This window comes from Anabrus simplex, chromosome 2 (assembly GCF_040414725.1).
Source record: "Anabrus simplex isolate iqAnaSimp1 chromosome 2, ASM4041472v1, whole genome shotgun sequence".
NCBI classification, from domain to species: Eukaryota; Metazoa; Arthropoda; class Insecta; order Orthoptera; family Tettigoniidae; genus Anabrus; species Anabrus simplex.
Genome location: NC_090266.1, coordinates 741486566 through 741500865, shown reverse-complemented (window position 1 = coordinate 741500865; position 14300 = coordinate 741486566). Strand labels below are relative to the sequence as shown.

Genomic DNA, 14300 nt, shown 5'->3' with positions numbered 1-14300 from the left:
AACTTAAATAAAGAAACAAACTCCCTTGCAAGTATTCTAAAACTGAATGAAAGTATTGACATTCATTTAAACACCAGCTTAACCATGAGAATTGTTTTTTCTATTTTCTATTGGTTGGTCAATATTAGGAATTACCGGTACCGGTACGTATTACAGTAGCACTCAAATCTAAACATACCGTACCTCAAATGCGATGCCAATCTCCTTCCTCAGCTTTTTCCACACCCTAGTGCGGTCGAGGAGACAAACTGTATAGCATACGTGGACTTGACCCTGTTTTACGGCAGGATGCCCCTCCCGACGACAACCCTTTGTGAAGGAATGTGTTCATAGTTATGTGTTTCTTTGGTGGTTGGTAGTGTGTTTTTGAATGTGTAAAAATGGAGTGTTTTGAGACAAACACAAATATCCTGTCCCCAAGTCAGAGGAATTAACCAGACGCGATTAAAATCCCCGACCTCACCGGGGATCGACCCGGAGACTGTCTAAAACGAAGGCTTTAACGATGACTATTCAGCCAAGGAGTCAAGCTGAAGTATGCATGCAAATATGCACAAAGAATTAAAGAAATATTAGCCGGGCTGAGTGGCTTAGAGGGTTAAGTCATTGGCTTTTTGAGTCCAAATTGGCAGGTTTTGATGCTGGCTCAGTCCGGTGGTATTTAAAGATATATTATTATTATTATCGAGTTCCTTGACTGAATGGCCACAGTAGTGGCTTTCGGTTCGATTCTCGGCCGTCGGGAGTTTAATCTTCTCTATCCCCCACCACAACTATAACACGCAGTCTCTCATACACGGCAGATGCCGCCCACCCTCGCCGGAGGGTCTGCGTTACAAGGGCTGCACCAGACTGGCGATAGCCATACGAAATTATTATTATTATTATTATTATTATTATTATTTTATTATTATTATTATTATTATTATTATTATTATTATTATTATTATTATTAAAGAAATATCCACTTACAATCACGTGCGCATTTTAATGTTTTCTGGAGACAAATTGCGTCTACTGCCAGCGAAACAAGGTTATAGGCTGAGAACGATCTTTCAAATGACGTGATTGGACAGTATTTATACCCTGGTGCCAAAGATACCGTAATACAATTCTAGTAGTCCAACTGACTAACCGATAAGATCTGTAGTGTTGGGTTTTAATATAACACTTCTAACTTGCATTTACTCTTCTCTCCATTTTAGCCAGTAGGGAAATTCAATGAAGAAATTGCTTTTTGTAGGTACGAGTTCAAGTGATCCATAAAGTGTTGAAAGGAATGCTGAATAAATCTACGCATTCTCTTCCGCCAAGCTTGTACTGAAAGTGGTAAAAGGAAAAAGCCGTAATTCAGAGTTTAAAATAGCATGATTCCCCTGCTGGCAAGATAAGTCCAAAACACAGATAAATCCAACTTCGTTCCAGATTACTGAAATTATCCTTAATTTCAAATGCCGTTATGTTCAGAATGCGCAATAACTCCAACAATACTTGAAATACGCATTTGCATGTGCACACATGCATTTTCAAAAAATCCGGATACTAATCATTAACTAATCCCGCTTGGCAGTAGCGGCGATTGGGAATTAAAAGTGCGGGGGCAAAAAATATATACCGGTAGCCAACAAACAGTACCCGGGTTTGTGGGATATAACGGAGGATGGGGGAAGGGGTATATATATATTGTGGCCTATTAATGGCTACAAAATGGTAAGTATGTTATGCTTTCTCAGCGAATTTCGCCACAGAAGTAAAAATTGTCAGTTTACGAACTTTAATGCGGTAATGATAGTTTTTTTGTTGTTGAGATTTTGATTCTATACTATACAATAAAACGTTCGCCAAAATAACAATATTACACATTTATTAAAATTAAAAAGAAATACGTCATGATTATACAATTAAAACTATTTAGTGTTTGACTATACACTAAAAACTAACAGACACTAAAGAGACCGCCAGACTGACGAATGCACGCGGTAAGGTGGTGAATCATACCTCATTGTGTATGACCTTAGCAAAAAAAAATGTATAGGCCTGGTACCCTTGCTCATAGCACAGGCAAAGTCTCCAGTATTTGCTGTGGCGCCTTACAAATCGATTAGCCGGAACGAAGGACATTTTGTGCTTATTTTCGCTAATAATTTTGGTAATGATTAAATAATATAAAGAAAAGAATTACCGTATTTGATAAGACAACAGGGCTTGTACAAATGGCTTTTTTAAATAATTCCTACAATTCCTACTTTCAGCCGGCTAAAATGGAATAAAATGTAATATTTTCTCCAAAAAGTTGATGATGACGATGATGCTTGTTGTTTAAAGCGGCCTAACATCTAAGGTCATCGACCCTCTCTAAAAAGTAGGGGGGCCGCTACCGCCGCTTGGAACTCTGTTGTACAAAGTACCTTATAGAAATGTCGGTGTAAATTCAGAGAAATTTCTTAATAATTTGACAACAGAAAATTATTAGGTCTACGTGCCGATAATGTGAACTACGGTATATTAGATCTATCACATGGAGAGGGATGGGGAATACCCCATAACAGAAAACCCCCACGACCAAAGTGGACCTATGAAGTTCACCTACGAATCCTCTCGCAGTGTGTCACTTAATATGGACCATTAAGCAGATAGTAACGGTAAAAACGATTAAGAGAAGGAATTTTCACTTTAAAAAGAAATACGGTAATCTATTTGTACAACAAGGGAGTTTACTTAGAAAATATTATTTTATCTTGAACTGTAGCGTTGTTAAAAATCATCTGTCATCACGTACTTAATTCAAACACTGACAGTGATCCCTCAGTTCTTCCCATTTCGCCGAAGCTGATCACAATACGATGTATGGTGGCATGTTCCTGAATGATCCTTCGTTATTCACGTATAACACTATTTGGATATATACTGTTATAATAATAATAATAATAATAATACCGGTAACAATCCTAATAACATGACCATATTTTCTGAAGCTGACAGCGGGACCCTTAGCAATACTGAAAACATAGCAACCCCAACCTCCCCTTAATCGTACAAAACTATGCACATTTTAAAATGTATTTGAATGCAAATAGAAAAAAAATCACAGACCTGTTCATCTATTTACTATGAATATAAAGCAAATTTTTTACATTACTCTTAAACAAATACTGTTGTCTATTTTGTTTATGTACTGTAAACATTAGACAAATAGGTACCGTAGCCTTATCTAACGAAACGGGTCAAATACGCGCCCCAACAAAATCCATTGGGACACCGAGCCAATAGGTTGAAAAACGGCATATCCCGTTTAAAACGGGACGCTTGGTCACTTTAAATAATAATAATAATAATAATAATAATAATAATAATAATAATAATAATAATAATAATAATAAAAATACTTACCCCGAGACTTGTATGTGAAGCACTCTGAACATATTTGCTTAAGAAACCATCCACTATTGGAAACCAAAACAATTTCGGTTTGTACACAGAATCACCAGTTGCACCACAGCGCATAGAATCATAAATCTTCTTGATTTCTTGACAATAATGCGAACGCAAATTCTTTATTTTATTCTTACATTCTAATAATCCGAACCCAGTAATCGCCATTTCAGTCACTATGTTTTCTAACGCTGCATTCCTCGAATCTCTGTCTTTATAAGCAATACAGTCGGTCTGCCACAGGCAAGTATGACGCTGATACAGAGTTATAAACTTCATAGTCTGTTCATCGTTCCACCTCGACATGATTCCTTGATAAACATCAATCTATGTTTAACTAATTATGAAACAACATCCACGTACTGCGTAACGTGCCCCAGCTGGCACCAACGGTCTTTCTCCGACTGACGCACGAAGCTGCATACGAGTTTGTTCGTGACCAGACCCGAGCTCGCCCGAGATAGAGGCCACACCACTCACAGCTCCCGCTTCGATCGAGGCCACGCTGCTAGCTAGCCATGCATGCCGAGTTCGAGAGAGAACAGTGTACAGATAACAAGACGTTGTATTTCAGCGACGGTCATGTTTCACGTTTCGACTCTCTCCGCGTTTGACTGATAAACAATGTTAGCACAAAGCAAGAAACCAAACACATGTTTAGACATGGTCTAGAGCAGTGGTATTCAAAGCGTGGTACGAGTACCACGAGGGGTAGGCTACGCAAATATCTCATAGCTCCTACTAACTGCTTTCGGTGAGCAGTTCAGAAAAGAGTTTAACCAACCCATTTTCAATAAAATCTTGTTTTGATTCAGTGTATATGTCTACCAGTACACACAGTCCCCATTCTGACTAGGTATGAAACATTGCTTACTAATGCTGCATTGCTCTTTTTAAAATATTTTGTTTCGAAATACACTAATTCACTTCAATTTTTCTTCACTAAGTGTGTAGCAGCATAAATAATAATACTCGCGAGCGCCGTACTTTCTACTTACAAATGTCCCGCATGCACAAATGACGAATGGAATATCTACCAACTTTTATTTACAGAAGCACAATGACAGCGGGCAGGTTACGTCAGAATACGAAGAGATAACAACCGGACGGTCACTCGCAGCATGCTACTCAGCGCTACAGGTCTAATGCACCCCTTGCATTAGTAAACCTCGTTTTCCACCGCATAGTTCTAAGCTGGTGTATGGTACAGCAGCACTATATTTGCTGTCTGCATATCGGCAATGGCTAGTGTGTTCATCAGTGACGAATACACAGACATCATTTTAATCTGGACAACCTGGTTGGAATGCAGCCGAAGCTCTAAACAGACGTCTGCCTTCTTCACACGTATTTCGCCCAACATTATTAGTTTTTGTTTCATACAAACAACTCTTTTATAGAGTGGAATGTCTACACGCGTATAAATTAATAAGTTATTAAATTTTATTTTCTGCATCTTTGGCGTATTTACAAACAGCAGCGGCGATTAGGGGGTGGGGTGAGGAGGGACAGTCGCCCCCCCCCACCACCACATTGCGGAGTAAACATTACATTTTCATTCCACTTTAGCCAGCTAGAACTAGGAATTATTTAAGAAAAGCTATTTTTACAAGCTTTTTTTTTGTCTTATCTGCCTATTCTTTCCTTTATTTTCTTTAATTATTAACATGATTATCGGCGGAAATACGCACAAAATGCCGTTCGTCGCGGCTAACCGATTTGTATAGCGCTACGACAAGTAGTGGAGACTTTGCATGCGCTGTGAGGAAGGGTAGTAGGGGTACATACATTTTTGCCAAGGTCGTGGACACTGAGTTATAATTCACCCGCTTGCCACGAGCACTCGTCAGTCTGGCATTCTCTTTAGTGTCTGTTAGTTTTTTAGTGTGCATTCAGGTACTAAATGATTTTTAATTGTATAATCATGCCGTACTTCTATTTAATTGTACCGGGCGAGCTGGCCGTGGGGTTAGGAGCGCTCATCTGCGAGCTTGCATCCGGGAGATAGTGGTTTCGAATCCCACTGTCGGCAGCGCTGAAGATGGTTTTCCGTTGTTTCCCATTTTCACACCAGGAAAATGCTGCAGCTGTACCTTAATTAAGACTACGGCCGCTTCCTTTCCACGCCTAGCCCTTTCCTGTCTCATCGTCGCCATAAAGCCAATTGTAAAAAAATACTCAGTTGTAATTATAATTTCAACGGGAGATAATACCAACTTTCCCTTCATTGGGCTAAATTCTTTCCTTTGTGTTATGTTACTTATTAAGTCCATGCATTTAACTTGCCCCGTGGTTTGTTTATGAGACCTGGTGAAAATTTTATTGTAGGCCTACAGCATTGAATCCAAATCTCATAAAAGCTATTATTACAAATAAACCGCAGGTCAGGTTAAATACATTTACATAATAAATGACATAACAGAAAAGAAAGGATGTAGTCTAGTGAAGGTAAAGTTGGTAATATCTCCCGCTAAAATTACAATTCCATATACAGTTTTCCTTTTTTACAATGGGCTTTACGTCGCTCCGACACAAATAGAACTCATGGCGACGATGGGACAGGAAAGGGTTAGGCGTGGGAGGGAAACGGCCGTGACCTTAATTAAGGTACAGCCCCAGCATTTGCCTGGTGTGAAAATGGGAAACCACGGAAACCCATCTTCAGGTATAGAAGTACGACGTGATTACACAATTAAAAACACTGAATATTTGAATGTTCGCCTCTGTGGTGTAGTGGTTAGTGTGATTAGCTGCCACCCCCGGAGGCCCGGGTTCGATTCCCGGCTCTGCCACAAAATTTGAAAAGTGGTACGAGGGCTGGAGCGTGGTCCACTCAGCCTCTGGAGGTCAACTGAGTAGAGGTGGGTTCGATTCCCACCTCAGCCATCCTGGAAGTGGTTTTCCGTGGTTTCCCCACTTCTACTCCAGGCAAATGCCGGGATGGTACCTAACTTAACGCCACGGCCGCTTCTTTCCCTCTTCCTTGCCTATCCCTTCCAATCTTCCCATCCCCCACCAAGGCCCCTGTTCTGCATAGCAGGTGAGGCTGCCTGGGCGAGGTACTGGTCATCCTCTCCAGTTGTATCCCGGGACCCGATGCCTCACGCTCCAGGATACTGCCCTTGAGGCGGTAGAATTGGGATCCCTCGCTGAGTCCGAGGGAAAAACCAACCCTGGAGGATAAGCAGATTAAGAAGAAGAAGAGTATTTGAATACACACTAAGAAACAAACAGACATTCAAGAGATTGCCAGACTGAAGAATGCACGCGGCAAGCGGGTGAATTATACGTCAGTGTCCACGACCTTGGCAAAAAAATTATGTACTCCTACTACCCTTCCTCACAGTACATACAAAGTCCCCACTACTTGCCGTAGCGCTATACAAAACGGTTAGCCGCGACGAACGGCCTTTTTTTTGCGTATTTCCGACAATAATTATGTTAATAATTAAAGAAAAGAAGATAAAGAAAACATAGCTTTTTAAATAATTCCTAGTTCCAGCTGGGTAATGTTGAATAAAAATGTAATGTTTCCTCCGCAAAGTGGAGGAGGGGCAACTGTACCCCCTCCCCCCTAATCGCCGCTACTCTTTGTAAATACGCCAAAGAGGCAGAAAGAAAGTTTTAATAACTTATTAATTTATACACGTGTAGACATTCCACACTATAAAAAAGCTGTTTGTATGAAACAAAATCTAATAATGTTGGGCGAAATACGTGTGTAGAAAGCAGACGTCTGTTTAGAGCTTCGGCTGCATTCCAACCAGGTTGTCCAGATTAAAATGATGTTTGTGTATTCGTCGCTGCTGAACACACTAGCCATTGCCGATATGCAGACAGCAAATATAGTGCTGCTGTACCATACACCAGCTTTCAGTGCCAGGAGTGTCCGAAGACATGTTCGGCTCGCCAGGTGCAGGTCTTTTGATTTGACACACGTAGGCGACTTGCGCGTCATGATGAGGATGAAATGATGATGAAGACGACGCATACACCCAGCCCCCATGCCAGAGAAATTTACCAATTATGGTTAAAATTCCCGACCCTGCCAGGAATCGAACCCGGGACCCCTGTGACCAAAGGCCAGCACGCTAACCATTTAGCCATAGAGTCGGACTATGCGATGGAAAACGAGGTTTACTAATGCAAGGGGTGCATTAGACCGGTAGCGCTGAGTAACATGCTGCGAGCGACCGTTTGGTTGTTATCTCTTCATATTCTGACGTAACCTGCCCGCTGGCAGTAGTGCCCCTGTGAGAATCAGTTGGTAGACATCCCATTGAACATTTGTGCATGCGAGACATTTATAAGTAGAAAGCACGGCACTCGCGAGCCGCCTTGTATATCGTTGCTAGGCAATGAAAACTCATGAGAAAACCACTTTTCTCCATTTGCCTTGTGAAGGCTTGCGCGAGAAGGGAACAGAGGACTTCAATGGTCGAAAAATTGGGCTATCATTTAGCACTTAAAATGGCGGGAATAGTTCTTTGGTCTTTTGCTAACCGCTCAGTTCTGGGTTTCTTCTGGAAAGTTTACTCCTGAGGAGTTACGAGGTTTCCTTTGCGCAGCGACGATATATATATATACAAAATATATTATAGTTATTATTGTGGAAGAGGATGGTATAGCGGCTTAGCTGCTTGCCTGCCACCTCGGCTACCAAGATTTCATTCCGGTGTATCTGAGATGGGATTTTCAGTTGAAAATTCCGTGGTATCTGGAAGGACATGCGATCTTCAATCCGCGTCCACAACTCTTTCATGCCTTAGTGCGTGCAGGAACCCTGCGCAAGCGGAATAAGCTGCGGAAGATTATTGTAGTTAATATTATTTGGCATCCGGCGACACCAATTTGTTATTTCTGCTATAATCGCAATATAGGCCTACTCGTACTTCGGGGGTACGAAGATTTGTTTTTTTATTTTGAGGGTACGCCAAGCAAAATGTTTGAATACCACTGGTCTATGGCTAAGCATTAGTAACTTCCTGCCCACCGGTTCGATTTCCAGCTACGCTAATAATTTAAAAATGGTCTGAGGTACTAAATTCCAGTTCACACATTGCATTAAACCGCGTAGCTGTAAGCTTACTTCGAGAGATGATTCGAACCCCCCCCCCCCATCGGTAGCCCTGAAGATGGTATTCCATGGTCTCCCATTTTCACACCAGGCTGTATCTCAAGACCACGGCCGTACCCTTCCCTGTCCTAGTCCTTTCCCATCCTAGTGTTGCCGATAACCTGTAGACTATGTGCTAGTGTGATGTTAAACCACACACTATACTTAATTAGTAACAGCAATAGTTCGGAACACAAATGTATTTAGAAATGCAAATACTTCCCCTCGTACTGCAATCATCTGGTAGGTCTGTGTATAGTCGGAACAAACAAATACCACTTGATGTCTAGTACTAATAGTAACACACATGTATTAAAATAAATCTTTCCCTTTCACGTCAGAGTACAGAATTCCCAAGGCTACTTGTTACTCAAATGCGGTTGCTGTACGCGAAGATAATCCGTTTTCATACAATACAACGCTTCTTCTTTCATTTGACTTCACGAATTATGCTTTTACCCTTATTCCAGTTTCAGAGCAAACCTCCCTACATTCTCCTTGGTTTTCCTCTAATTCTTCTGTCAATGGATTGGCATTTTATTACACTACTAGCAAGATACCCGTGCTTCGCTACGGTATTATACTGAAATTTATAGTTGAATGCTTATCGTTTTGTATATAACCCACCGATATTCGCGATCTGACTCTTTTTCTGAGAGAGTCCGCCAAAGTTCGCGATCTGACTCGTTTTCTGAGAGATTACGGCAACGTTCCTCCCATTTTTCAATCTTTTCTCCAGCAATCGATTTCGTACTTCCCGGGATATGTCCAGGTATTCCAGCCGGTCAGTTGGGTCCCTAAATCTTTGCCATCTTTTCCTATAAGCATTTTTAATGTGGATCAAATCCTTGAGGAGATCCGGCGTGGTGTCGTCTTGGGTGCCTTGGCGGTAAATTACATCTGCTGCCGTTGTCATTGATGACAGTATGACCAGCACCATTGTTGCCCTTAGGCAAGTGCGCAGGACTTCTGGCGATACGAATGACATACTTCCGTGCATTATTGACCTTATTACTGAGGTGAACAATTGCACGGTCAATGATATATATATCGTTTATTTCAAATATGTTTAAATTTTTGTTTATATGCCAGAAGAATCTACTGTAATCTAAGAAGGTTCTCCAAAGGAAAAGATGGCTCTTGAAAACGAACCCAGGAGAGATTAAAAATGATCGGTTTATGATCAGAGTAAGTACATTGAAAATCCACAGCCGGTTTCCAGTCATTCAACCGGGTCAGGAATGGAATGAATAAGCCCTGCCGAGGCCTGTCGCACTCCACTGGGGCAATGATTAAATGAATGGCACATGAAATGAAATGATATTGGAGAGTGTTGCTGGAATGAATGATGACGAGGAAAACCGGAGTACCCGGAGAAAAACCTGTCCCGCCTCCGATTTGTCCAGCACAAATCTCACATGGAGTGACCGGGATTTGAACCACGAAACCCAGCGGTGATAAGCCAGCGCGCTGCCGCCTGAGCCACGGAGGCTCCTTATAAGTACATTAGGAACAGTAAAATTAATTGGTCTCACCTCCGTTTTCACCCCACCGAGGTTAAGTTGATTTACCTCCCCCCCCCCCCAAAAAAAAGAAAACTTGTTCCTTTATGTTTAAAGGAGATTCCAAATACCAATGTTCACGTGTGTTACGTTCAGTTTTGAGATATAAGTATTCCCATAAAAGTAATTCACTTTTTTCACTTACTTTCACACTCCCCGCCCCCCTTAAGTGAATTTTCCGGCAAAAAATACTTATTTCTTTAATAGTAAAGGATCTTCCCATGAAACGAATTCAACTCCTTTTCACACTCGCCCCCAAAAATGATTCTCCCCCCCCCCAAGAAGATCTAAATACCAATTTTCACGTCTGTAACAACTTTAGTTTTTATTAGATGTAAGTATCCTCATACAATTAATTCAATAAATTGTTCAATTTTTCACCCCACCCAACCTTCATTGGATTTTCCGAGAATACCTGTTTCTTTAATTTAACAGCAGTTTCCAAATAACAATTTTTACGTCTGCAACATTTTACGTTTCTGAGATATACTGTAGATATAGTCTTTCTAAAAATTCACCCCAATTTGTCACTCCTGTTTAACCCCATTAATTAGATTTTCCAAAAACAAAAAAATAAATGTTTCTGTATTTTTAAAGGAGATTCCATTTACTAACTGTCTGGTATGTAATATCTTCAGTTTCTGAGATATAGGTATCCTCATTAAAGACATTCAACCCCTTATTCACACTTTTCAACCCTCCTATTGGGATTTTCCGAAAACAAAAAAATACGTGTTCTTTTATTTTTAAAGGAGATTTTAAATATCAATTTTTACATCTGCAAATTGTTGAAGTTTTGAGATATAGATACACTCATTTTTAAAATACACCCCTCTTTCACCCCCCCCCATTAATTGGATTTTCCAAAAACAAAAGAATACGTGTTTCTTTATTTTTAAAGGAGATCCCAAACACCAATTTTCAGGTCTATAATATTTTCAGTTTCTGAGATATAAGTATCGTCATTAAAGGCATTCAACCCATTTTCACCCCTTTTCACCCCTCCTATTGGGATTTTCCGAAAACAAAAAATACTTGTTTATTTATAATGAAAATTAAATACCAATTTTTACATCTGTAAACTTTCAAAGTTTTGAGATATTGATACACACTTTTAATAATTCATCCCCCTTTTCCCCCTTCCATTAATTGGATTTTCCAAAAACAAAAAAACACGTGTTTCTTTATTTTTAAAAGAGATCAAGTGTACCAATTTTCAGGTCTGTAATATCTTCAGTTTCTGAGATTGAAGTACCGGTATACTGATTAAAGGCATTCAACCCCTTTTTCACCGTTTTCACCCCTCCTATTGGGATTTTCTGAAAACAAAAAAATACGTGTCTCCTTATTTTTAAAGATGATCCTAAATACCAATTTTTACATCTGTAAACTTTTAAAGTTTTGAGATATAGATACACTCATTTTAAAATTTTAACCCCCTTTTCACCCCCTTAGCGCGGGAACATCCAAAAATCCTCTCTTAGCGAGCACCTACATGTTAATATGAATGTATCCACAAAATTCCATTTCTTTATGTCCAGTAGTTTTGGCTCGGCGATGATCAATCAGTCAGTCAGTCAGTCAGTCAGTCAGTCAGTCAGTCAGTCAGTCAGGACAAGTTATTTTATACTAGAAAGATACCCGTGCGTCGCTACGGTATTATACTGAAATTTATAATTGAATGCTTATTGTTTTATATATAATCGGCCGAAATTCGCGATCTGACTGGTTTTCTGAGAGAATCCGCCAAATTTCGCGATCTGACTCGTTTTCTAATAGATCACGGCAAGTTTCCTCCCATTTTTCAATCTTTCTTCCAGGAATCGATTTCGCACTTCCCGGGCTAGGTCCAGGTATTCCACCCGGTCAGTTGGGTCCCTAAATCTTTGCCATCTTTTCCTATAAGCATTTTTAATGTGGATCAAATCCTTGAGGAGATCCGGCGTGGTTTCGCCTTGGGTGCCTTGGTGGTACTGAACCCGCGGCCGGACTGCATTCTTAGTCATTACCCGTCCAGGACCCGTTTCCAGCGCTGTCCGCACATTTGGCGACGGTCCGGAACATTATTATTATTATTATTATGATTATTATTATTATTATTATTATTATTATTATTATTATTATTATTATTATTATTATTATTATTATTATTATTATTATTATTATTATTATTATTATTATTATTATAGATGTTCTGGACCCCATAGCAAGATGCAAGACCGCTACTTGGCGGTAAATTACATCTGCTGCCATTGTCATTGTTGACATTATGACCAGCACCATTGTCGCGCGTAGGCAAGTGTGCGAGATTTCTGGCGATACGAATGACATACTTCCGTGTATTATTGACCTTATTATAGAGGTGAACAATTGGACGGTCAATCTCATTCCTATCGTTTATTTCAAAGGTGTTTAAATTTTTATTTATATGCCAGGAGAATCTACTGTAATCTAAGAACGTTCTCCGAAGAAAAAGATGGCTCTTGAAAACGAACCCAGGAAAGATTAAAAATGATCGGTTTATGATCAGAATAAGTACATCGAAAATCTATAGCCTGTTTCCAGTCGTTCGACAGGGTCAGGAATGGAATGAATAAAGCCCCCATCTAGCGGCGACAATTGGAATTGTGCCGGCTGCCGAAGCCTGTCGCACTCCTCTGGGGCAATGGATTATGAATGACAAATGAAATGAAATGATATTGGACAGTGTGCTGGAATGAATGATGACAGGAAAAACCGGAGTATCCGGAGAAAACCTGTCTCGCCTCCGTTTTGTCCAGCACGAATGTCACGTGGAGTGACCGGGATTTGAACCACGGAACCGAGCTCTGAGAGGCCGGCGTGCTGCCACCTGAGGAACGGAGGCTCCTTATATGTACATTATGAACAGTAAAATCAACTGGACTCACCTCCTTTTACACCCCACCGCCGTCAAGTTTATTTACCAACCCCCCCACAAAAAAATTAAAAGAAGGCATGTTTCTTTATGCTTAAAGGAGATTCCAAACACCAATGTTCACGTCTATTACCTTCAGCTTTGGGATATAAGTATCCCCATAAAAATAATTCACTTTATTTCACTCCTTTTCACACTCCTCCTCCCCCCCCCCCCAAGTGAATTTTCCGGCAAAAAACTTGTTTTTTTAATAGTAAAGGTGTTCTAAATACCAATTATCACGACTCTAACTTCTTCAGTTTTTGATTTCTGTGTCCTCATGAAAGGAATTCAACTCCATTTTACTCCCGCCCCCCAAGATGATTTCCCCCCCAAAACACGTTTTTTTTTTTTTTTTTTTTTTTTTTGCTTTTAAAGGAGATACAAATACCAATTTTCACGTCTGTAACAACTTTAGTTTTTATTAGATAAAAGTATTCTCGTACAATTAAGTCAATTAATTTTTCAATTCTTTCAACTCCTCCCCCCCCCCACTTCATTGGATTTTCCGAGAATACGTGTTTCTTTGCTTTTAAAGCAGATTCCAAATACTAAATTTCACGTCTGTAACATCTTCATTCTTGAGATATCAGTAGCCTAATTAAAATAATTCAACACCATTTTCAGACACTTTTAACCCCCCCCCCCCTTCCAACCCAATTCGTATTTCGGAAAACTAAAAATACACGTTTCTTGATTTTTAATAGAGATAAAAAATACAATTTTTCACTTCTGTAACATGTTAAGTTTTTTGAGATATACTGTGTCGCCTCTGTGGTGTAGTGGTTAGCGTGATTAGCTGCCACCCCCGGAGGTCCGGGTTCGATTCCCGGCTCTGCCACGAAATTTGAAAAGTGGTACGAGGGCTGGAACGGGGTCCACTCAGCCTCGGGAGGTCAACTGAGTAGAGGTGGGTTCGATTCCCACCTCAGCCATCCTGGAAGTGGTTTTCCGTGGTTTCCCACTTCTCCTCCAGGCGAATGCCGAGATGGTACCCAACTTAAGGCCACGGCCGCTTCCTTCCCTCTTCCTTGCCTATCCCTTCCACTCTTCCCATCCCTCCACAAGGCCCCTGTTCAGCATAGCAGGTGAGGCCGCCTGGGCGAGGTACAGGTCATACTCCCCAGTTGTATCCCCCGACCAAGAGTCTGAAGCTCCAGGACACTGCCCTTGAGGCGGTAGAGGTGGGATCCCTCGCTAAGTCCGAGGGAAAAACCGAACCTGGAGGGTAAACAGATGATGATGATGATGATGA

At 40.6% G+C, this 14300-nt stretch overlaps 2 protein-coding genes across 2 annotated transcripts in view; one reads left to right on the top strand and one right to left on the bottom strand.

Moving 5' to 3' along the window:
• The window catches only part of LOC136863085 (uncharacterized), a 30808-nt gene extending 26987 nt beyond the window's left edge, over nucleotides 1-3821 (bottom strand). The window contains exon 1 of the mRNA XM_067139419.2: nucleotides 3391-3821. Coding sequence (XP_066995520.2) covers nucleotides 3391-3738 — 348 coding nt within the window. The 5' untranslated portion in view covers nucleotides 3739-3821. The remainder of the gene's footprint in view (nucleotides 1-3390) is intronic.
• The window catches only part of LOC136863672 (serpin B8), a 161670-nt gene that overhangs the window by 67943 nt on the left and 79427 nt on the right, over nucleotides 1-14300 (top strand). The gene's annotated exons all lie outside the window — the stretch shown is intronic.